This window comes from Bos javanicus, chromosome 21, assembly GCF_032452875.1.
Source record: "Bos javanicus breed banteng chromosome 21, ARS-OSU_banteng_1.0, whole genome shotgun sequence".
NCBI lineage: Eukaryota > Metazoa > Chordata > Mammalia > Artiodactyla > Bovidae > Bos > Bos javanicus.
The window spans coordinates 6,959,433-6,983,705 of NC_083888.1; the positions used below are offsets into that span (position 1 = coordinate 6,959,433).

The 24,273-nt window shown below is 39.7% G+C and overlaps 2 protein-coding genes across 12 annotated transcripts in view; one reads left to right on the plus strand and one right to left on the minus strand.

Moving 5' to 3' along the window:
- LRRC28 (leucine rich repeat containing 28) overlaps nucleotides 1-22,140 on the minus strand; it is a 193,629-nt gene extending 171,489 nt beyond the window's left edge. For 2 of the 4 annotated variants that reach the window (XM_061394273.1, XM_061394270.1), the window contains exons 1-2: nucleotides 21,948-22,082; nucleotides 17,923-18,150 (exon numbers count right to left, since the gene is read on the minus strand). In XM_061394273.1, the coding sequence (XP_061250257.1) occupies nucleotides 17,923-18,090 (168 nt within the window). In that variant the 5' untranslated portion in view covers nucleotides 18,091-18,150; nucleotides 21,948-22,082. Of the gene's footprint in view, nucleotides 1-17,922; nucleotides 18,151-21,947 lie in introns of all 4 variants that reach the window. The other 2 variants (XM_061394269.1, XM_061394272.1) reach the window with 2 other exon arrangements.
- A 79-nt stretch (nucleotides 22,141-22,219) lies between these two features.
- Nucleotides 22,220-24,273, plus strand: part of TTC23 (tetratricopeptide repeat domain 23) — a 160,433-nt gene continuing 158,379 nt past the window's right edge. For 2 of the 8 annotated variants that reach the window (XM_061394258.1, XM_061394265.1), the window contains exon 1: nucleotides 22,246-24,259. The gene's annotated coding sequence lies outside the window, so the exon portion shown is untranslated. Of the gene's footprint in view, nucleotides 24,260-24,273 lie in introns of all 8 variants that reach the window. The other 6 variants (XM_061394261.1, XM_061394264.1, XM_061394266.1 and 3 more) reach the window with 6 other exon arrangements.

The following is a 24,273-nucleotide window of genomic DNA, read 5'->3' on the forward strand; positions in this document are numbered from 1 at the left end:
GGCTGACATCTACTGGTGCTCTAAAATATCATTCTCTGCTTCCTAGTGGTACATTTTAGCAATGAAACTAAATAATATGAGAAACACTATATATTTTAATTTTCCTATTTACATAGTTTATGAAAAGCAGGTAAGAGACTGGATCACTATATATTAACATCAACATTGTTGTTACTCTGTGAGTAACTAAGGAGCTTCCCAGGTGACTCGGATGGTAAAGAATCCACCTGCAATGCTGGAGACCCAGGTTTGATCCCTGTGTCAGAAAAATCCCCTGGAGAAGGGAACAGCAACCCACTCCAGTGGGAAATCTTGCCTGGGAAATCCCATGGACAGAGGAGCCTGGCGGGTTCCAGTCCATGGGTCAGGAAGAGTCGGACACAACTAAGCGACTAACACTCAGAGCAACTAAGCTCTAATGCTGGATTACAGGCGCCACACAAACAGGACTCAGACTACTAAGTTTTAAATGTTTTCAAATTTTAAAATCCTGATAGGTTAAGAGCAATAATCTTATAGTGCCTTGTAAAACTATTATTACTATTATTTCCTTCTTTTTCACAAATTTGACATACAAAAGTTTTAATAGATAAACAATCTGTACCCAAATTCCTTGAGTATGAATACTTCCTTCTAAACTAATTGAAAACTGTTTTATAAATTAAACCAAAATTCCCATCATTAAATCTCATATTATCACTTAATAATTTTTCTTTATAAATAATGTAAAAGTAAACTTCAGTAAACACAGTATAAAATTCACTTCAAATCTTGAATCAATGATGCTTTACCATGTACTGTTATGGAAAACTTACAACCTCCTTCAATGGGAATGTTTTAAAATTGTGTATCTTGTAACAAATACTTCAAATATGTTGCAAACACATGTTCAATTGCATTCTCTTATAGTCACTGTGCACCACTTACTTTCCTTTCTCCTTCTGGGCAACAGGCAGGATTGCACTTAAGTTCAACATGGTTAAGTGACTTGCTTTGGTCAATGGAATTAAGTCAAACTAGAGACCTTAGAGCAGAGAAGGCAATGGCACCCCACTCCAGTACTCTTGTCTGGAAAATCCCATGGATGGAGGAGCCTGGTGGGCTGCAGTCCATGGGGTCGCTACGAGTCGCACAGAACCAAGCGACTTCACTTTCACTTTTCACTTTCATGCATTGGAGAAGGAAATGGCAACCCACTCCAGTGTTCCTGCCTGGGGAATCCTAGGGACGGGGGAGCCTGGTGGGCTTCCGTCTATGGGGTCGCATAGAGTCGGGCACCACTGAAGCGACTTAGCAGCAGCAGCAGCAGAGACCTTAGAGAGTTTGCACATGAGAGGTCCACAGCGACCTTTACCAGCTTTCATCCCTGAGTAAAGACACCATGAACCAAAGTCCCCCAGAGATCGGCGAGAGTAGTGCAGTATGAAAAAAAAAAAAACATTGAATCACTAGGATTCAGGGCTCAGCAAAATATGCTCCATCCTACCTCTAACAACACATTTCAAAGAAGTCCTGAATTAAATGCATATTTTTATAGCAGTTATTAAAAAGTAGAATAAAGTCAGACCTCTACTTCACACCATATACAAAAGTTAACTAAAAATGGATCTGCTGCTGCTAAGCTGCTTCAGTTGTATCCGACTCTGTGTGACCCCATAGATGGCAGCCCACCAGGCTCCCCTGTCCCTGGGATTCTCCATGCAAGAACACTGGAGTGGGTTGCCATTCCCTTCTCCAATGCATGAAAAAGAAAAGTGAAAGTGAAGATGCTCAGTCATGCCTGACTCTTTGTGACGCCATGGACTGCAGCCTACCAGGCTCCTCCATCCATGGGATTTTCCAGGCAAGAGTACTGGAGTGGGGTGCCATTGCCTTCTCCCAAAAATGGATCTATCAATGACTTATATCTAAGTGCTGAAACAATAAAATTCATGGAGGGAACCATGAGTAAATCTTCATGATCATAGGCCAAAAGCAGGAGCACCGATAGAAAAAACAGATAAGCCAGACTTTATCAAAATTAAAAATTTTCTGCGTAAGAGAACATTACAAGAAACTGAAAGGCAATATATAAAATGGGAGAAAATATCTGCAAACCATATACCTGGTAAGTGTCTAGAACACTTACAACTCAATCAAAAAAAAAAAAAAAAAAAAAAAAACAATCCCTTGACAAATGGCCAAAGGACTTGAGAAGACATTCTTTAAAGAAGACATGCAACCCGCCAATAAGCACATGAAGACACCCAACTTCATTAGCATTAAAGTGAAGTCACTCAGTCGTGTCCAACTCTTTGGGACCCCATGGACTGCAGCCTACCAGGCTCCTCCGTCCACGGGATTCTCCAGGCAAGAGTACTGGAGTGGACTGCCATTCCTTCTCTAGGGGATCTTCCCAACCCAGGGATTGAACCCGGGTCTCCCACATTGCAGGCAGACGCTTTGCCATCTGAGCCACCAGCATCTCATTAGGGATATGCAAATCAAAACCACAATGAGGTACCACTTCAAAACCACCAGGATGGCCATAATTTGTTAAAAATGTAAACTTAACAACTACTGATGAGGAACTGAGAAATAGGAACCCTTGTACACTGCTGGCAGTAATGTAAAATGGTTCAGCCACTATAGAGAAGTTTGGCTGTTCCTCAAAAAGTTAAACATAGAATCGCCATAAGGTTTCATATTTCTACTCCTATATATACCCCAAATAATTAAAAGCAGGTACTTAAACATTTACATGTATACCCATGTTCATAGCAGCAGTGTTCATAATAGCTATAAGGTGGGAACAGCCTAAATGTCCATCAACGGATGAACAGATAAACAAACTGTGGTATATACACACTGTGGAATCTTTATTAAATCATAAGGAATGAAGGAATGACACACGCTACCACCTGCATGAAACTTGAGAACATTTTGCTAAGTGAAAAGAAGTCAGACACAAAGGTGATACACTGAATGATCCCAATATATGAAATATCCAAAACAGATAAATCCAGAGAGAGAGAACACAGACTGGGGCTCCAGGCCTGGGGCGTAGAGGGGAGTAGGAAGAGGCTGCTTAATGGACAAGGGGCTTTGCTTCTGAGTGATGGGTATGTTTGGAACTAAACAAAGGTGACGGTGTGCAACACTGTGTATATTCTGAATGCTACTGATTTTTCACTTTAAAATGGTTAATTTTTCATGAAGTGAATTTCACCTCAATAAATTATTTTTAATTTTAATAAAGTTACTTCATTCAAAAACCACCACAACATACTCAACAAGCTTTCTAGTTGGATCAATAATTTGGTATCACTTTTCTGGGCAAGCATACAGCACAAGTTAAATACCATGGGGTTATATGAGAACAACCAAAGAAAACCTCTTTACTACCAGGAATATTAGTTCATTCCTCCTCCAGTATTTTTCCTCCTTTTATGTATGTTATAGAGCAAGATCTCTCAACAGTCAAGTCAGAAGCCCTGGCAGGCTAATGGGAACAGAGGCAGATGAGCAGCCCCACCCTTCCTGGCCCACGACAGCAGAAATGCCATCACAGCCCTACTCACCATTTGCCCCACAATGCCCCTTAGCGTTTACCCTCTTATCTCTTGGCTCACTCCCATTAACTACTCAGTTTCTTCTCTTAAAATTTCCCTTGAAATAAATGTTAAGCAGACCAAAAAAGCATGAGCCTTGTCTTAAACACCCGTCATATTTCCTTGATGTTTTCTGGAGACAGAAAACCACAACAGATTCTCAATACCTCCATCTACTATCATCAAAATCTCTTGACAGTTTTCATTTCTTCTGCAATAAGTAACATAACGAAATGTTATTAACTACGGTTTTCATGTGAATAACCCTAGAAAGCCTGAGACACATATTGGCGGGGGAAGAGAGGAGGTGCTAAGGAGAGGGAGAAGGGGCAATAAGAAATGCTTTTAAGAGCATTAATAGCTCACTAACCCCTCCCAACCACTCCTAACAAGGGCTGTGCAATCAGTTAGGTCAAGGAGCACTAGAAGTTACCACTGACATCCTGTTTCCCAGGAAAAATGTAATGAGACTATAATGTGCAAATAATGGGCACTCTATTCATAAGCAATATAAAAAGATAATCCCAAACATACATCAGTGTTTTATGAGAAAATGCAAATTTTGATTACCCAGATACGAAAACATAACATCTTTAGAGTTTATTTTAATGGTTCTTAAAAAAAAAAAAAGAAAGAAAACCGTAGCAAATATTCAAATTTCTTGGAATGCACCCATCAGAACAATCACAAATATTTTATGTCCCAAGTTCATTAAAATAAAAATTTCATTGGAAATTCATTGAATACAAGCATTACAAATATTAAAATAAAGCCATTTCAAAAGGAAAGGAAATGGAAAGGAGGGGTACAAACTGAGGGAAGGTAAAATTTTCAAATATGGACAAATTCTTTTGTTTCTAAAGTTGTCTTTGAAGTGCCTAAAAAAGAACTCTGGCATCATTTTTCTTTATAATTCTGTAGCATTAACTCATAGTGGTAGTTTGATTTTCATGATAATAATGAGTTGCTACTATTGATTCTAATTTTTTTTTTTCAGTCACACACACCACTGGTCCAACAGAATTTTCTACAACATGGAAATATTTTCTATCTACCCACCCAATATGGTGGCCACTACTCACATATGACCATTAAGTATTTAAAAGATTATTTATTATGACTATGGAATTGATGAAAGTGAAAGTGGAGAGCGAAAAAGTTGGCTTAAAGCTCAACATTCAGAAAACGAAGATCATGGCATCCGGTCCCATCACTTCATGGGAAATAGATGGGGAAACAGTGGAAACAGTGTCAGACTTTATTTTTGGGGCTCCAAAATCACCACAGATGGTGACTGCAGCCATGAAATTAAAAGACGCTTGCTTACTCCTTGGAAGGAAAGTTATGACCAACCTAGATAGCATATTCAAAAGCAGAGATATTACTTTGCCAACAAAGGTCCCTCTAGTCAAGGCTATGGTTTTTCCTGTGGTCATGTATGGATGTGAGAGTTGGACTGTGAAGAAGGCTGAGCACCGAAGAATTGATGCTTTTGAACTGTGGTGTTGGAGAAGACTCTTGAGAGTGCCTTGGACTGCAAGGAGATCCAACCAGTCCATTCTAAAGGAGATCAGCCCTGCGTGTTCTTTGGAAGGACTGATGTTGAAGCTGAAACTCCAGTACTTTGGCTACCTCATGCGAAGAGTTAACTCATTGGAAAAGACTCTGATGCTGGGAGGGATTGGGGGCAGGAGGAGAAGGGGACGGCAGAGGATGAGATGGCTGGATGGCATCATTGACTCGATGGACATGAGTTTGAGTGAACTCCGGGAGTTTGTGATAGACAGGAAGGCCTGGCATGCTGCGATTCATGGGGTCGCAAAGAGTCGGACACGACTGAGCAACTGAACTGAAGGAATTGAATTTTCAGTATTTTGTTATAATTTAAACAGTACTACATATAACTAGTAGTTATCATACTAGAAAGTAACTTTCTAGTATTACTTTCTAATACTAGTTAGTATTACACTCACTGCCAGTTTTTCACTTAAACTTAGCTCTTTTCGACACAGAACATTAAAGAACTACTTAACTGTATGAACGATAAAATTTTTAATTATTTTCTTAAAATGATGAAGTACTTGCTTGATATTTATAGAGGTTAAAATTATTCTCTTAAAAATATAAATAAATAAATGTTAAGTATCTGCAAAACTGCAAGTGTTTTATTGCCAAAAATGTAAAAAAAATTTCCAGATTGATATTTTTCACTTAGCAACAAACTTTTACAGAAAAATATGCTCAAAGTTAAAAAGTCTGTACATCTAGTACATTTACAAACTGAAATATGTACAATCGGCCTGTGTGAGTTCTGTATCCTTGGATTCAACTAACCATGCATCAAAAATAATCTGGGAAAAAATATTCCAGAAAGTTTCAAAAAGCAAAACTTGAATTGCTACACCAACAACTATTATATAACATTCACACTGTCTTCACAACTACTTATATAGCATTTACCCTGTATTAGGTATTATAAATAATCTAGAGATGATGTATGGCGACCCACTCCAGTACTCTTGCCTGGAAAATCCCATGGACAGAGGAGCCTGGTAGGCTGCAGTCCATGAAGTCATGAAGAGTCAGACATGACTGAGCGACTTCTCTTTCACTTTCACTTTCATGCATTGGAGAAGGGAATGGCAACCCACTCCAGTGTTCTTGCCTGGAGAATCCCAGGGACAGCAGAGCCTGGTGGGCTGCCGTCTATGGGGTCACATAGAGTCGGACACGACTGAAGCAAGTTAGCAGCAGCAGCAGCAGAGATGATGTAAAGTATACAGGAAGATGTGCATTGGTTATATGCAAATACCAAACCATTTTATACAAGGGACTTGAGCAGCCTCTGATTTTGGTACTGGAGTGAGTACTAGAACCAGTTCCCCACAGATACCAAGGGATGTCTGTATCTGAATATTTTTCAAAAGAAAACAAACATTAAAAATTACTAAAATTCTGTAAAGTATTAATATTAAAAATATTTGTTTAAAAATGAAAGCTGTAGAGATATCCTAAACAAGGGTTGAAGACTGGATCATCATTTGCCCCTACCTACTTTCTATTTTTTAAAAAAACCTGTTTAATGTGCATTCAATGATTTTATAAATGGAATTTTCAAAGTTAAAATAGACACACAAAAAAGAATACTAAACACTTTTCCATAAGGCCAGATTAACCATTTAAAAATACACCTAGCCTTTACAATCCTATATGCTTATGACACAACTGCTTGTTTCAGGAAGGAACAATGTTCCAAGCTCACAGCATGATATTTCAAACACCTTAAATACATTTTATCTATATTCATCTATCAATCAAGAGAGAGAGAGAGAGAGAGAGAGACTGATTTGATGGGACTAACATATAGAAACTGGTATCTCACTCTTGGTGCATAGGTGCCTCATTTTTAGTATAGTGAATGCTTGAAAATGAATTTAAACGTATGGAAACATACACAAATGTGTACAAGCCTTCTGCTTGTACACGGAATCCCTCAAGTACATAAGGATAGAGTCTAGAGTGAAAGGTCTGTATCCCTGTCACGTCTTTCTAAACTCTCTCCTAATTCCCCAGGCCAAAACTACAAGTCAGGAAGAGTGGGTTAAGTCATGTTCCCTATATTTCTTTAAGAATGTACAGAATGATGCATGTTGTAAAAGTATTTCTATCAAGAACAATCAGACTCACAGTAAAACTCAAGAAGTAAACTTCAAAGAGGTAACTAGGAAAATTCACTTAACGTGGAACACTTCATTGTTCCACAGTGGATAAATGTAGTTAAACTTTTACATGGTGCGAGGCTAGAAACAGGTCACCAACAAATACCTGCAGAATTACAAAAGCAGCACTGACAGAACTACAAATTAGAAGACCTGTGTCTTGCTCTAACTGGCCACAAAAATGACTTGAGATCCATCTATTAACCTCTTCTAAGCTTACTTACCTCAAAGAGACAAACTGCCTAAATTATCTACAAAGCTCCATCTAGCTTTAAAATTCTGTGATTCAGCAGAATAAATTATAGGTCAATATTAATTTTCCAAGCTATTTCAAATAGTTGGTTTACTATCTGACAAGGATCTACTGACAACCAACCAGTAACACTGAGAGGACAAAATACTTAAATCTGAAGATTCAATAGGAAAAATACCTTTGATTTAAAGAGATGGGAATACCAGACCACCTGACCTGCATTCTGGGAAATCTGTATACTGGTCAAGAAGCAACAGTTAGAATTGGACATGGAACAACACACTGGTTCCAAATAGAAAAGGAGTACAACAAGGCTGTATACTGTCACCCTGCTTATTTAACTTATATCAGAGTACATCATGAGAAACGCTGGGCTGGATGAAGCACAAGTTGGAATCAAGATTGCTGGGAGAAATATCAATAGCCTCAGATATGCAGATGACACCACCCTTATGGCAGAAAGCAAAAAAGAACTAAAGAGCCTCTTGAAGAAAGTGAAAGAGGAGAGTGAAAAAGTTGGCTTAAAACTCAACATTCAGAAAACTAAGATCATGGCATCTGGTCCCATCATTTCATGGCAAATAAATGGAGAAAAAATGGAATAGTGACAGACTTTATTTTTGGGGACTTCAAAATCACTGCAGATGGTGACTGCAGCCATGACATTAAAAGACGCTTGCTCCTTGGAAGAAAAGCTATGACCAACATAGACAGCATATTAAAAAGCAGAGACATTGCTTTACCAACAAATGTCCATCTAGTCAAAGCTATGGTTTTCCCAGTAGTCATGTATGGATGTGAGAGTTGGATTATAAAGAAAGCTGAGTGCCGAAGAATTGATGCTTTTGAACTGTGGTGTTGGAGAAGACTCTTGAGAGTCCCTTGGACTGCAAGGAGATCCAACCTGTCCATCCTAAAGGAAATCAGTCCTGAATATTCATTGGAAAGACTGATGCTGAAGCTGAAACTCCAATACTTTGGCCACCTGATGAGAAGAACCAACTCAATGGAAAAGCCCCTGATGCTGGGAAAGATTGAAGACGGGAGGAGAAGGGGATGACAGAGGATGAGATGGTTGGATGGTGTCACCAACTTGATGGACATGAGTTTGAGTAGGCTCTGGGAGTCGGTGATGGACAGGGAAGCCTGACGTGGTGCAGTCCATGGGGTCGCAAAGAGTTGGACATGACTGAATGACTCAACTGATAACAAAACTCACACTTTTCAGGCACAGGTGTGTTAACTGAGATAGTTACTGGTACATTTGTAATGAATGTTTTGCAGGTCTATAGCATACATTAGGGAGAAGGCAATGGCACCCCACTCCAGTACTCTTGCCCAGAAAATCCCATGGATGGAGGAGCCTGGTAGGCTGCAGTCCATGGGGTAGCTAAGAGTCAGACATGACTGAACGACTTCACTTTCACTTTCCACTTTCATGCATTGGAGAAGGAAATGGCAACCCACTCCAGTGTTCTTGCCTGGAGAATCCCATGGACGGAGAAGCCTGGTAGGCTGCAGTCCATGGGGTCGCACAGAGTCAGACACGACTGAAGCGACTTAGCAGCAGCAGCAGCAGCATACATTATAAATAAGCATTAAAACACAGACAGAGCTATTTCCATGCATTCAGGTTTAGAAATAACTAAGATGTTTCTGTACAGTGTTAACTCGAGAACACAGCATTCATGGTCATTATGGAGGCTGTGGAAGATACAAGGGTCTGACAAATTAGGGGGAAACAGAGGTCCTTTGCTGGAATTCAAAATGACACCATCAAACAAAAACAAAATCATTCCCTCTCCCTACTTCTTCTGGCACATTTGATTGCATGGTGCTCATTTTTACCATCTCTTTGTTGGTTTTCCCTTCAAGGTGTTCTGATGATCATTTGATCTAGATACTACTCTTACCAAATTCAAAGCAGGTAGAGCATATAGCTGGATGACTTCTCAGTCATCAACACTTTCCACCCTCAACCCAACCACCAGCTTCAAGGAGCATAAACGCAAGCATCACCATCACTGTAAATCAAAATGTTTAGACTCACTGATTAATAAATCTGAGAGCTGGGAAAGATCCTAGTACCAGCAAATTCCAACAAACTCATTTTCATGTTTAATTATAAAAATCATAAATATCTACTGAAAAGAATATAAACCAAACTCAGTAGTAGGACCTTTCTCTTTTACTATAAACACTTAAGTGTAAGGCTCTGTTTATTAGAGCTCCTATCCCAACTCTTGTGGCCTCCATCTTCCACAGCTATCATCTCTACTAAGTTTGATGTATTCTTTTTTATGCCTCAGTTTACTTGTCTATAAAGCAGGAATAATAGTGCCTACCTCATATAATTATCTTGCAGATTAATTAGATTAACACATATAAATTACTTAAAACCGTGCTTGGCACTTAGTAACACCTCAAATGATGGTAGCTGCTATCTGATTTTAACCCAGCCCATATGGATAAAAGCTTAGGTTTTCACAATTTTTCATCATATACAATGTTGTGAGGAGTATCCTTGTTCACTTGGCTGTTTTTTCTGTTGGGTAAAGAAAATTAGAGATACCAAGGGAACATTTCATGCAAAGATGGGCTCAATAAAGGACAGAAATAGTATGGACCTAACAGAACAGAAGATATTAAGAAGAAGTGGCAAGAATACACAGAAGAACTGTACAAAAAAGAGCTTCATGACCCAGATAATCACAATGGTGTGATCACTCACCTAGAGCCAGACATCCTGGAATGTGAAGTCAAGTGGGCGTTAAGAAACATCACTATGAACAAAGTTAGCGGAGATGATGGAATTCCAGTTGAGCTATTTCAAATCCTAAAAGATGATGCTGTGAAAGTGCTGCACTCAATATGCCAGCAAATTTGGAAAACTCAGCAGTGGCCACAGGACTGGAAAAGGTCAGTTTTCATTCCGATCCCAAAGAAAGGCAATGTCAAAGAATGGTCAAACTACTGCACAATTGCACTCATCTCACATGCTAGTAAAGTAATGCTCAAAATTCTCCAAGCCAGGAATACATGAACCGTGAACTTTCATGTTCAGATCAAAGTTCAAGCTGGTTGTTCAAGCTGGTTTTAGAAAAGGCAGAGGAACCAGAGATCAAATTCCCAGCATCTGCTAGATCATCAAAAAAGCAAGAGAGTTCCAGAAAAACATCTATTTCTGCTTTACTGACTACGGCAAAGCCTTTGACTATGTGGATCACAACAAACTGTGGAAAATTCTGAAAGAGATGGGAATACCAGACCACCTGACTTGCCTCTTGAGAAATATGTATGCAGGTCAGGAAGCAAAAGTCAGAACTGGACATGGAACAACAGACTGGTTTCAAATACGAAAAAGATTATGTCAAGGCTATATATTGTCACCCTGCTTATTATATGCAGAGTACATCATGAGAAATGCTGGACTGGATGAAGCCCATCTGAATCAAGATTGCCAGGAGAAATATCAATAACCTTAGATATGCAGATGATGGCACCCTTATGGCAGAAAGTGAAGAACTAAAGAGCCTCTTGATGAAAGTGAAAGAGAGTAAAAATGTTGCCTTTAAAGGTCAACATTCAGAAAGCTAAGATCATGGCATCCAGTCCCATCACTTCATGGCAAATAAATGGGGAAACAGTGGAAACAGTGGCTGACTTTATTTTTCTGGGCTTCAAAATCACTGCAGATGGTGACTGCAGCTGTGAAATTAAAAGATGCTTGCTCCTTGGAAGAAAAGTTATAACCAACCTAGACAGTATATTAAAAAGCAGAGACATTACTTTACCAACAAAGGTCCATCGAGTCAAAGCTATGGTTTCTCCAGTTGTCATGTATGGATGTGAACTAAGCTAGCTAAGTCACTTCAGTCGTGTTCGACTCTGTGCGACCCCATAGACGACAGCCCACCAGGCTCCCCCATCCCTGGGATTCTCTGGGCAAAAAACCCCACTAGAGTGGGTTGCCATTTCCCTCTCCAATGCATGGAAGTGAAAAGTGAAAGTGAAGTCAGTCAGTCGAGTCCGACCCTCAGCGACCCCATGGACTGCAGCCTACCAGGCTCTTCCATCCATGGGATTTTCCAGGCAAGAGTATTGGAGTGGGGTGCCATTGCCTTCTCCCATGGATGTGAGAGCTGGACTATAAAGAAAGCTGAGCACCAAAGAATTGATCTTTGAACTGTGATGTTGGAAAAGACTCTTGAGAGTTCCTTGGACTGCAAGGAGATCCAACCAGTTCATCCTAAAGGAGATCAGTCCTGAATACTCATTGGAAGGACTGATGCTGAAGCTGAAACTCTAATACTTTGGCCACCTGATGTGAAGAGCTGACTCATTTGAAAAGACCCTGATGCTGGGAAAGACTGAAGGCAGGAGGAGAAGGGAATGACAGAGGATGAGATGGCTGGATGGCATCACCAACTCAATGGACATGAGTTTGGGTAAACTCCGGGAGTTGGTGATGGACAGGGAGGCCTGGCGTGCTGCAGTCCATGGGGTCGCAAAGAGTAGGACACAACTGAGCAACTGAACTGAACTGAAATTCTCACAAGTCAAAATGCTAGTTCAAACATATGTGCATGTAAAATTCTGCTAGATATGGTCCAACCACAAACCAAAAACACTGAGTCAATTTCTACTCCCTCCAGTAGTATGTGAGAGCATCTGCTCCCCATTGTCTTCAACACACACAGTGTTGATAATCTTCAATATCAGCAATTAACCTCTTTCAATCTACTAGGTAAGGATGATCAATGTTTTACCACTTCTTCTGCTAAAAGTTAAATATCATTTTGTGTTTTGACTCTCTGTATTTTTTTATGATTTGCCTGATCATATTTGATGGGGGAAGGTCAGGAATGTTTTCTTCTGGGCCAGTAGCAAAGAAATACATCTGCACCTTACTCTGTCACCCCAATTCAGGATTATGATGGATATACCTCTTCTTCCCTTCAAGCTCAGAAGGGTATCATTTTTAAGTTTTTTTCTGTTGCATAGATTAACTGCTTAATCAGGATCCATCTACTCTATTGCTCTTCAGTTCAGTTCAGTCGCTCAGTCGTGTCCGACTCTTTGTGACCCCATGAACCGCAGCACGCCAAACCACCCTATTTCATCTAAAATTTACATGCCATTTTTTTCTACCCATTCATATTTATAAATAAAATTGGCAACACAGGAGAGCTCCATCAGTTATTTGGGGAGGTCACTCTTCCACATCCCCAGGACGGCCTTCTACCTACTGCACTCATTAAGAGAAACTCGCAGATCATTGAATAATTTTGTTTCCAGGTTGAGTTCTTTTCCTCCATGCAAGTCACTTGCCACCTTTTATTTTAAAAGAAGGAACTAAGCTCCAAAGAGATTAAGCATGTAAGATCTGGGTCTATTACTTCCTAGTACTAAGTTCTGTTACCAAACAATGAAAATACTCTCTTCCTGGGACTGCAGACTTCAAATGCTTCCACTGTTGATTTCTGCTTCCATGCTATATTCCTTCTCTCACTCTTACACAGATCCCAGCTACTTGGTGTGGAGCAAGGGCAGGGACTGGGATGCAAGGGGACAAGGTAGGCTCTACCCCAGCCCCCTTCAGCCTGCACACTCATAACCTGTCATCATCTGAAACTTCTCCATGACTAAGTCTCTCTCCACGACCAGAATATCCCATCCATCCGGATGGCTCACTCAATCATGCCCAGTATAAGTCGGGATCCTTTGGACCCACTTCATTTTCTCTATTCACTCACTCCTTTCTTTCTTTGCCTCCAATTCAGCTTAGACTCCATGCCCCACCCTTTTAATCACTCTTGCCAAAATCCTAAACCTCCTTAGTCCCTCTGTACCTGGAAAAACTTCAGCCTGCATAAATGCAACATCCCAAATTCTTTATACCTCAGACAGCTAAGAACTGCAGGGAAAAACTCCCTAAACAAGCAGATGGTTCCACCATAAGTCTAGTTATCAACTGCTTGCTGAATGATCCCAACAGTTCTACCACCTTTCTCAAAACAAACTGCCATGACTCTTCACAGCAATCATTTCAAACCTGCACTCTCCACAGATCTTCACTCCCCAAGTGGTGGTCATCAGACAAAAACTGTCTCCCCCCCAGTCTGTATCTTCCTGTGCACCTATCCTTCCTTTCTCTTGTTAAAGGAGGAAGGGATACTATTTCACAGTCATTCCCTCCCTCCAACTGTACTTTGGGGCCCGTCCTTTCCTACCTTCTTAGAAATCCTGAACTTTTAATTATTTCCTATTTCTGTATCTTCAACTCCTCTCTAATGAAGATTTCCCATAAGCATTTACACAGGCTCAACTCATTCCTCTTAGAAAAGAGAAGAGGGGTAAGTAAAGAGGAAAGAAAATAAAAAAGGAGAAAGAAAAAGTGTCCTTCTCTGTCAAGACCCTCCGGCTATGCCTGCTTTTTCAAATCAAAACCAAATCTTTAGACCCACTAACCTTGTTACCTAGTTTTTCATCTCCTCCTCACCAATTCAAACTTGCATTCCACTCTCCAGAGCTTCTAACACAGTCCCTGTCACAGTCACCATCACCTTTTGTCACTAAAGTTTTGGACAAATATTGATCCTAATCTTCTGCCATTTAATCTCAGTTAATATTTTTTTCTTCAGTTTGGGAAGTCAAGAAACAAAAATTCCATGAGAGTAAGAATCTGTTGCATGAGGTATTGATTGTCAGCGCCTTGAAGAATACTGGATATACAGTAAGTACTCAATAAATACATGGTGAATGAATAAGTGATAGTTTTCCTCCCAAGTTCCTGTCAAAGTCATTCTTCAGGATCAATGCAAATAGCACCTTCCTTAAAAAGTCTTTTACAATCCTGATCCATAGAATTAGATGATGTGTCCTGTATATGTTAGGCAGTAGGCCAGGCCTGGGGATACAGAATTTAAGACAGAGTCCCTGGATAAAAGATTCTCAATCTGGAATTCATATACTTGTACTATAGTCCTTAACACTATTCTACTTTATATTCATTTATTTATTCATCTAACAACTATGTGGATGCCTATGACAAACACAGAACCTGTATCTCCTATTCTCTTAATATCAAACTACCACAAAGATCAGAGACTTAATAATTTTGAATAGCATTTAAAATAATGATAGAAAAATTCTTCAAAACATTTTCTAAGATAAATGTTAGGAACCAAAATCACAATGCTTCCTAACTACTTCTTATTTACCTATTAATTATATAACAGTATTCCTATATAAATTAACTCATATTAAAAAAGTTTTATGATTTTTCAGATATACAAATAAATGGTAATATTATACAATAAAATACTGCTCAAAAATACTTTAAAATGTAAAACATGCCTATCCTTTGATCCAGCAATCTTGCTTTTGAGATTTGATCCTAAATACAAGGATGTATGTATACTTTTTGGCCTAGAAGTTAGCGGAATAAGAATGAAGTAAAGAGAGAAATCTGCAGAGAAATATGTATAGTATGATTCCCTTTTGTTTTTTAAAAAGACAAAAAATACAGAGTACATAATTATATAAACAGAAGCAAAGTAGTGGAAGGACAAAATCCAACTATAAATACTGGTTATTCCAAAGCACAGAACTGGATGAACAGAAAGAGAAACAACTACTTTCCATGTCTTCCTCTATATTGGTTGCTATAGGGCACATATCATTTTCATAGGTAATATAGGAAGTTATTCTTTTATATATAAAAAAAGTTTATTCTTTCTCACTGTCCTTCCATTTTAAAATGGGCATTCCCCAAGTTCTGAGCATTTGACACACAATCATCCTACAAATACAAACCACAGTGCGATACAGAGCAACTTAAATAGAAAAAGGAAGGACAGAAGTCAGGCCTCAGTGACTCCTCTTCTCACCAAGAGGCTTCGTATCAGTAGGGGAAATGGGGAATGCTGAGGACAGGACATTTAAACACAATAAAACAACGTTAATAAAAAATAACAAAACAATGTGGAAATGGAAATGACTGGCAGGTTCTCAAGCTTCCTCAAAAAAAAAAAAAAAGCCAATTAATTCTTAATGTGTTTGAGATACTGTATGATTCCAATAATGTTTTTTCTTTTGGACACTACTGCAGTTGTAAGTCAAATTTCACATACTAAATGTTATTTCTATAGGAAATATACCCTATCAATAACACCAGCAAATATTCCAAAAGCCTGAACTCACTAGTTTGGAGCACACAAGGGCAAGTACTGTTCCATCTGCTTTCAAAACCTGTGCAGGAAGCCATTCGCAGACTCTACTGGATAAATAAGCTGTCTTATGCTCAGCATAGTCAGGGAATGGTATGGTTGCTACCATTCTCACATACTGATATCTGTATCGCACTTCACAGTTGAAAAAGCTCTTTGATACACATGAATCAAATGTTCCAGCTAAGAGAAACCATTAAAATAAAATACATACACCTACATTATAAACATATGCAACAATTTAATCTTCAACAAACAAGGTGACAAATAATGAACTTGAAATGTATGTTTGGAAGCCATTATATCAGTTAAAATAGTAGATATTTAAATTTTTCATAAACAGAAAAATTCAGGCAAGAAATGGCCACAAAACCAGAAGTTTATTGTTAGTTTTATAAGCAAAGGTCAATTACTTCTACCACAGTAGACTATGACTGTTTGAGACGTAATCCACTCACAACCTTTTCTTTGTATATTAACAACAAACATAAGAAAATCTAGGCTATAATACTTGACAAATTATTTCTTATACCACTTCTTCTCCAAAGCGGGTAAAAAACACTACATAAATACAGTTTCACTTTATGGAATGATGGTCTTGCAAAAAGGATTAATATGATTATTAAGGTTTGAAAAGTGAACATTTTAATCTGAAAAAATCTAGGCATGCAAAATAACATACATCAATATGTGTGTGTGCCAAGTTGCTACAGTCATGTCCGACTCTTTGCAATCCCATGGACTGGAGGTTTCTCTGTCCATGGGATTCTCGAGGCAAGAATACTTGAGTGGGTTGCCATGCCCTCCTCCAGGGGATTTTCCTGACCCAGGGATCGAACCCACATTGCGTACGTCTCCTGCATTAGCAACCGGTTTCTTTACTACTAGTGCCACTTGGGAAGCCCCATACACCAATATGCCAAAGACTAAAAATGAAAGATAGATTTACATTTACTTTCAGACACAGCAATGCTTTCTACACACTGTAGATATTTTACACAGATTAAAAACTTTTCCAGAAAAACACTCCATATATATGAAGTCAGTAAGGTATATTTTCAGATACTCATATACGTTCAGAGAAGGGAATGAAGAAGGGCCCATTCACAAAGAAACAATAAGACTTCATAAATCATCTAATATGAATAAGAACTAGAATTCAATGTGAAAAACTTAAATGAGGTCCAATGATAATCAGAAAAGTCCACATAAAGCAAATTCATTTAAAACAGAGACCAAATATCATGGTAAATATTGGGAATAAAAAGTTTGACAGAGACATTCTCTTGAGAAATATTTTAGTTTTTTTAATATCATAAAATGTTGGCTTCTGTGGCAAAAATTTCCCCAATAAATTGGGTGATAGCTCAAAGTCATTTGATTTTCACAGTGCAATCATGTAGATTTTTTGGTTTTGGAGTTTTTCAAAATGCTCAAAACACATCAAGCCTTCTAATGCTAATTTTAGTATTTTAATCTTCAAATTATTATCTTTTTAAATACCTCTAAATCAAAGTCATCCTTGTTGGCCTTTCTCTTCCTTATTTTTTAACTGGTCTATTGGATACTATAACATCCATAAATCATTTAAGAATCTTAACAGCAAAGAAAGCACAGGCCCAGAGAGACGCACAGACTAAGTGAAGAGGGGCTTCTGAATGGGGACTAATTTTTTTTAATTTTATTGTAGTATAGTTCATTCACAACGCTGCAGTAGTTTCAGGTGTACAGCAAAGTGATCTGGTGTACATGTACATATATCTGTTCTTCTTCAGATTCTTTTCTCAGATAGGTTATCACAGAATATTGAGTAGAGCTCCCTAAGCTATACAGTAAGTCCTAGTTGGCTATCTATCTTATATGCAGTAGTGTGTGGGACTAAGTGGTATATTAGTGAATATTTTGCTTTCCTATACAACTCCGGCAACTTTGTAACTGCAGGAATTAGTGAATTTCCACCTAAGTAATTACCTAAATAATTTCCACCACTGTATATGTACTTTTATTACACGTTTACACAATAAGAGGGGATATACATCTTGGTTCTGGATATCTTAAGATACATAAAACATATCTTGATCAGGACTACATTATAAATAACTTTTAAAAAATGTAATGTAATACTGTACCAAGGTTGTAAGGGAGTTCCTTTTCATGTAGAGTCTCTCCAAGTACTGTAGTCCCTCATCTTTCAGTAACTCCAATGGGAAATGCTGCAGATTCCTGTAATTTAAGAACAAATTCTTGTGCTTTTCCAGCCTTGCCACAGAGATCGTCTTACAAAGTTCGGATGCCATGGCTGAACATATTCCATCAGGCACGCTGCAGTACTACATCTTGTCAAAATTGATCCATTTCTAAAGAGAACAAAAAACCTGAAAATTATGATACTGGTAACAAAAGCTGCCAAATAAACCAGTTAGCATACATAGCTATTTGCAGACATTAAAAGGAGAGTTATACATCAATTCCTACATTTTTATTTCACAGCAACTAAATTTTCATACATATTTAAAAGATTAAAATGAATAACTAATAAAAAAGTACTCTCACTATTTAAACAATATTTACTACTTAGTAGAATAGTCCTATTTGAAAAAATAGTTCTTGAACTTGAGATAGGAATCCCTATCTAAGAGAACAGAGACCAGTTTCCTAACACATAACTAAAGAAAGAACTTAAAAATCAGACACAGCAAAGCCATTTCCTTCCTTCCTACCTCATTTTGTCTTTAGCTTAAAATATTTTTAAAATATTTAATATGACTAGATCATTTACAGCTTCATTTTCTTCGCTTCTTACTATCTAAATATTGTTCTACATTGTAATATTTTCTTTCTTTTCTCCTCATTGTCCTCTCTTCTTAGCTTTGCAGATATCTTAAGTAGCAAAGAAACAGGCCTGGGAACATAGTTTTACTTTATTCTTTCAGTGAAAGAAGAAATACTGCCCTAGGAAATACAACCTCTCTGGGTTTCAGCTGCCTAACATATAAAATGGAGACAACAATTTATTGGTAAGGGCCAGAACCCAGAACAGATTAAATTCCCTTCTAGCTCTAAACTGACATGGGTAGGAGGAGAAATAAGATTTGCCATCTTATCAATTAGACACAGGGCAGAAACAAACTTCACAATCACCACAAAAAGAAACAAGCTCAGAGCTACAATAATCTGCCGAAGGTCAAGCAGCTCATAAGGGAATAAAGGATTTTTTTTCTTTGGGTGGGGAAGTGTGTCCAGACTGAAGTCTTTGCAAACACAGACCAACAGGATTCTACAAGATACTAAGGAAACGGTAAAACACTAAAATCAAGTTGAGCTTTGTTCAAAGATTCTGCTCTCGTTTACTTGGGCACACTTCCTCAAACTCTCCAAAGGAAAATACCTTTCAAAGAAAATGTTTTTTCTTAAGAAAAATTTTCACTGAGAATTGACACCAAATTAGTACAAATGTAGTAACATAAGCTTTCAGTAAGCAGTGTTTTGTAACTTTTCATTTATATTCCATTATTTCCAAACTCTAACTCCTAATAGGAAAGTATCTGCTATTTTATATGAAAGGGCAGAGAATATGGAGTACTCAATAATCTCCCCAATGGAGCATGAGAGTCCAATACCTTCCCATTTTTATACTAGCAACTCACTTCCCTATTTTTATGAGACATATTACATGACTCTAAACAAGATAATCTTTCCACATCTTAATTCTCTCTGTGAAGCAAGGATAACTAGGCTAGAAATAACGTTGATGATCGTTATTGGAAGGGGAAGCTTCCTGGGTAATTATTCACTTAAACGGTAAACTGGAAGCAGTTTAGGTGTCTCAGAAACACCTCAAACTTAACACTTTCAAATAGGAGTTTTTTATTTTCATCACCTATCCAAATCTCTCCCGGTCTTTCCAAACACCAGGAAAGCCTGAAGTCAAGAATGATTCCACCCACCTATCATGAATGAGTCACCCACCACCTCCAATCCATCACAAGGCCTATGGTTTCCATCTCCAACATACACCTCAAATCAATCCACATTTCTCCATCTGCCAAAATGGAAAACCAGTCATCTCCTTCCTGGCCATATATTTTACTGGTCTCCCTGTGTTTAGTCAATCTGTAATACATTAATCACTTAGCAGGGAGCTTTTAAAAAAGTAAATTCAATTATGTATCCCTCTCTTTCTCAGGTAAATTCACTCCCTACTCACATGAGTTCTTAAAAAAAAAAAAAAAACCTTCAAAAGTTTATTTAGAAAAATCAAACTTGCCAGGTATTGAGGGCTCTCCACAACCTGGCCCCACCCACTCCTTCAGCCTGGCAGCACCCTTCCTGTTTCTCACCAAAGTCCTGGGCTTTTCTAGTGCTTCTCAGGGCCGCACTCTTCACATCACTTGCTGCTCTCCTCTTAGCCTTGAAAACACTGTCTCAACACCCTTCAGGTTTCAATGTAAAATCACCTCTCCATCCCAAATAAATGATTCTCTCTTCCTCTTTCTTTGTAGGACTCTCCACAATTTATAATCTATATATTTATTGATGTATCTATCTATTATAAATCTAGCCAAGAGACTGTACCATGAGCTCCTGAGGGCAGAGATCCCACTGTTTTCTTCACATTTGTATTCCTGCTTCTAGCACAAAGCAGGCCCTCAAACAGCTGATGAACTGCTGAAAGTAGGCCATGTGAGTAACACTGCACAGTAGAGTGTTTTTCATCTCTGATCTAAGGTCAGCTTGTAGATACTATAGGCTGAGCCTTCTATGTGCTTTGATCTCTCAATCCTTAAAATTCTGCATTGCGATATATGTTATTTAGCCTGTTTTATAGATGAGGAAACTGAGTTTTCTCAGAAAGCAACTCCTCAGAATTCCAACCCAAATGAACGACTTCAAAGCCTGTGCATTCTTCTACAGTGCAGCCTTTCATGAACTTCAGTAGGGCCCGTGTTTCTTCCTATTACTATTTAAACGGTAGGCAAAGCTTACACAAATTTAAGACCACAAAGCACAGCCCACACTCCTTGATGGTTAGATCCAGTGAGAGAATACAGCATAACCTGATGGCTTTCCTTCTAAATCCTGCAGAGATGGGTAGGATTGACTGCTTTAAAAACGTCGCTGCTGCTGCTGCTAAGTCGCTTCAGTCGTGTCCAACTCTGTGTGACCCCATAGACGGCAGCCCACCAAGCTACCCCGTCCCTGGGATTCTCCAGGCAAGAACACTGGAGTGGGTTGCCATTTCCTTCTCCAATGCATGACAGTAAAAAGTGAAAGTGAAGTCGCTCAGTCGTGTCGGACTCATAGAGACCCCAGGGACTGCAGCCTTCCAGGCTCCTCCGTCCATGGGATTTTCCAGGCAAGAGTACTGGAGTGGGGTGCCATTGCCTTCTCCGTAAAAACGTCACTACATTCTGTTAAAATGCAGTTTGGCAGATGAAATCTACACAAATGAAATCTGAAAGCTGTCAATAATAAATAATGGTAATGGTTTTCCAAATGCATTCATTGGCAGTACAGGATAATTTTCTCACACATACTCCCTTCGGTACCTCTTATCTACAATTAAAAGCAAATGATGCACTTAATATTAGCTGTATACAACTGCACCTACATAGGAGTTTTCTGACAGGTAAACACCAATCCACTCTATTACTGTTTAAAGCAAACAAACCTTTCCACCTTAAGAAAATTCCACACACTTTTAAGCAGGTGTGTTTTAAAGGGAAAGGAGTACCTTCGATTGACTTCCATACTTAACTCGGTGGAATACCCACTCCAACTTCCTAATATTGGATATTAGAGGATTAAAATCGTACAATAAAAGCGTTTGTTATTTTCTCAGTACTGAGAAGGCTGGCAGAAGTCAGGCAGAACACATGCCATTTTTCCCAGTTAACCAAGCACTCTCGCCGTTAGAGTTTGGAAGCAGCGAGACTAGTAGAAAGGATTTCACTGATCCGGTGAAGGGATTCTGCGACCACCTAGGGCTAGGAGGGCCCGGCGGCAGTGGAGACCCGAGGCCCGGGTGGGCCCGCTCGGGCCAAGGTCCACTTGCTGCGGCCCGACGCCTCTGCCAGGCTCGGCCTGCCTGGCCAGCGGCCGGGCCACAGGGCACTGCTACGTGAGGCACCCGAAGCAGCGAAGCACCACTCACCTCTGCCGGCGAAGCCAGCGCTCCTGAGCTGAGGGGCGCCGGACGGCTAGCCGGGGCTCGGCAGGCGGGGCGGAGCGCCGGCGGCGACGGGGCGGGGCGCGGGCGAAAGTGGGGCGGGGCTGGGCGGGGCGGGACCCTCTCTTCAGATTTGCGGGGAGGAGTGAGCCCGGGCGAGGAAGCTCGCGATAAAACGCCCCTGTGGTCGCCGTCTTACGATAGGTCAGGCGAGATGCTCGTTTTCCAAGCAACGTGCCTATTGGTCAAAACTGCGGCTTCTCTGCTACTGGCCCCGCCTCCGGCTCGGTCCTTGCTTCCGGCTCTGGCTTCGGGGGTTACGGTTGAGGTGGAGGTTTGTGCTCAGAGTTTTGAGAGGGTGGTTTAGCTGGCTCCGGCCTCAGGGACAGTCAGTAATTTATTAGTTCTTTTGTTCATACGTTCACTGACGCACTTGTCCTCGTATTCAATACATACGTTAAGAAATTAGAAGAATAACACCCAGTGTGTACCAGGCAAGGTTCTAAGATCTGTGGACAGGTTATCTCACTTAACTCTCATGGCAATCCTATGACACAGATACTATTATTATACTCGTTTGACGGTCGCAACTGAGACCCGGTGGTTTTCTGTAATATGGCCAAGGTTAGTGATCAAGTAGTAAGCTTATTCGGAGAAGGCGATGGCACCCCACTCCAGTACTCTTGCCTGGAAAATCCCATGGACGGGGGAGCCTGTTAGGCTGCAGTCCATGGGGTCGCGAAGAGTCGGACGCGGCTGAGCGACTTCACTTTCACTTTTCACTTTCCTGCATTGGAGAAGGAAATGGCAACCCACTCCAGTGTTCTTGCCTGGAGAATCCCAGGGTCGGCGGAGCCTGGTGGGCTGCCGTCTATGGGGTCGCACAGAGTCGGACACGACTGAAGCGACTTAGCAGTAGCAGCAGCAACAGCAGTAAGCTTATTAAAGCACAGTATAAAAAGAAGTCACTGCGCGCTGGCAAGTTCGTTCCAAACGTGAGGCAGTAACCTAGTCTCTGCTCTTGAAATACTTGAAGTGCGCTGCGAGAAACTATCGTTAAAAGGACACTAACAATTTAGTGAATAAAATACTCTGGCAGTTCCTAGCATGACTGAGTAGTCTATCAATAAATATTTTAAAATATTCCCGTGTCAGCAGAAAGAGTCATAAAAGGAAGAATCTTTCATGTTGGTAAAAAGGGGAAAAAAAAAAAAAATCCAAGCATTGTTAGGGAACAGTACAAAATACTTTTTAAATTCCTTGCTTGTTAGTGTGACAACGTTTCTTCTGAAATGAAGTTTTAAAAAACCTTCCTCTTAAGAAACCACTGTTATTCTTTGAAAAGCTTGATGTTGATTAAACTACTGGTTCATTGTCAAGCAATCTTGACTTTATAGATTTATATTGGTTTACTTAATTACTGTTAGAGATAACAGAGCAGACTCACATTAAGTAAAAATAAGACCTATGGCAAAATAACGTCTACCATCTGAAACTGACACAAAAGTAGCCATGTGATTCTTTGTATTAATATATTATCCTGTGTGTGCCCTGCTCAGTGGGGTCGGACTCTGCCACCCCACCCACTATAGCCTAACAGGTCCCTCTGTCCATGGAATTTTCCAGGCAAGCATACTGGAGTGGGTTGCCATTTCCCCACCTAGATATCCTGCGTCTTCAGGATCGAAGAACCTGCGTCTTCAGAATCGCAGGCAGATTCTTTACCACTGAGCCACTTCGGCAGCCCATATTATCCTATGGACACTCTTAAAAGTTGTCTGCATTTGTCAAGTGTCAGTTTCACATTTTGCCTCACTCAAAACAAGGAGGGGTGGAGGCAATCCTCTAATCCAAACCAGTAATTTGGCAGTGTTCGGTAAACTTTAACATCAACGGGCAGTGATACCCCTTTAAGAAAATTCCAAAGAAAAGACCAACCCCGTTTTAAAATTCCCACCTCTGGCTCCCAAGGATTGGGTTGCAAATTTAGACAAAATACTCTTCTCCACTCCCTATTGGTGCATAATCTATCATTCATTCTCCCTGGAATTTAGTGTGGTACCGGGTAGCTTTACGGGAAAAGACTGCTCCAATTTAGCCTGGAATTGCCCAACTTTTAGACTTTTATCATGGTGCTCAATCTGTAAAAAGAATCACCAAACTGATAAAACCAGTACAGCGTGGATCAAACTGGTAAATCAGGGTGCCGAGACAACTGTAATTCGATCGAAAAAGAAACGGACAACTCTCAAGCACACAGGGTAATTGACAAAGGATTTTACGACACAGTGAGAGATGTGAGAGTTAAACT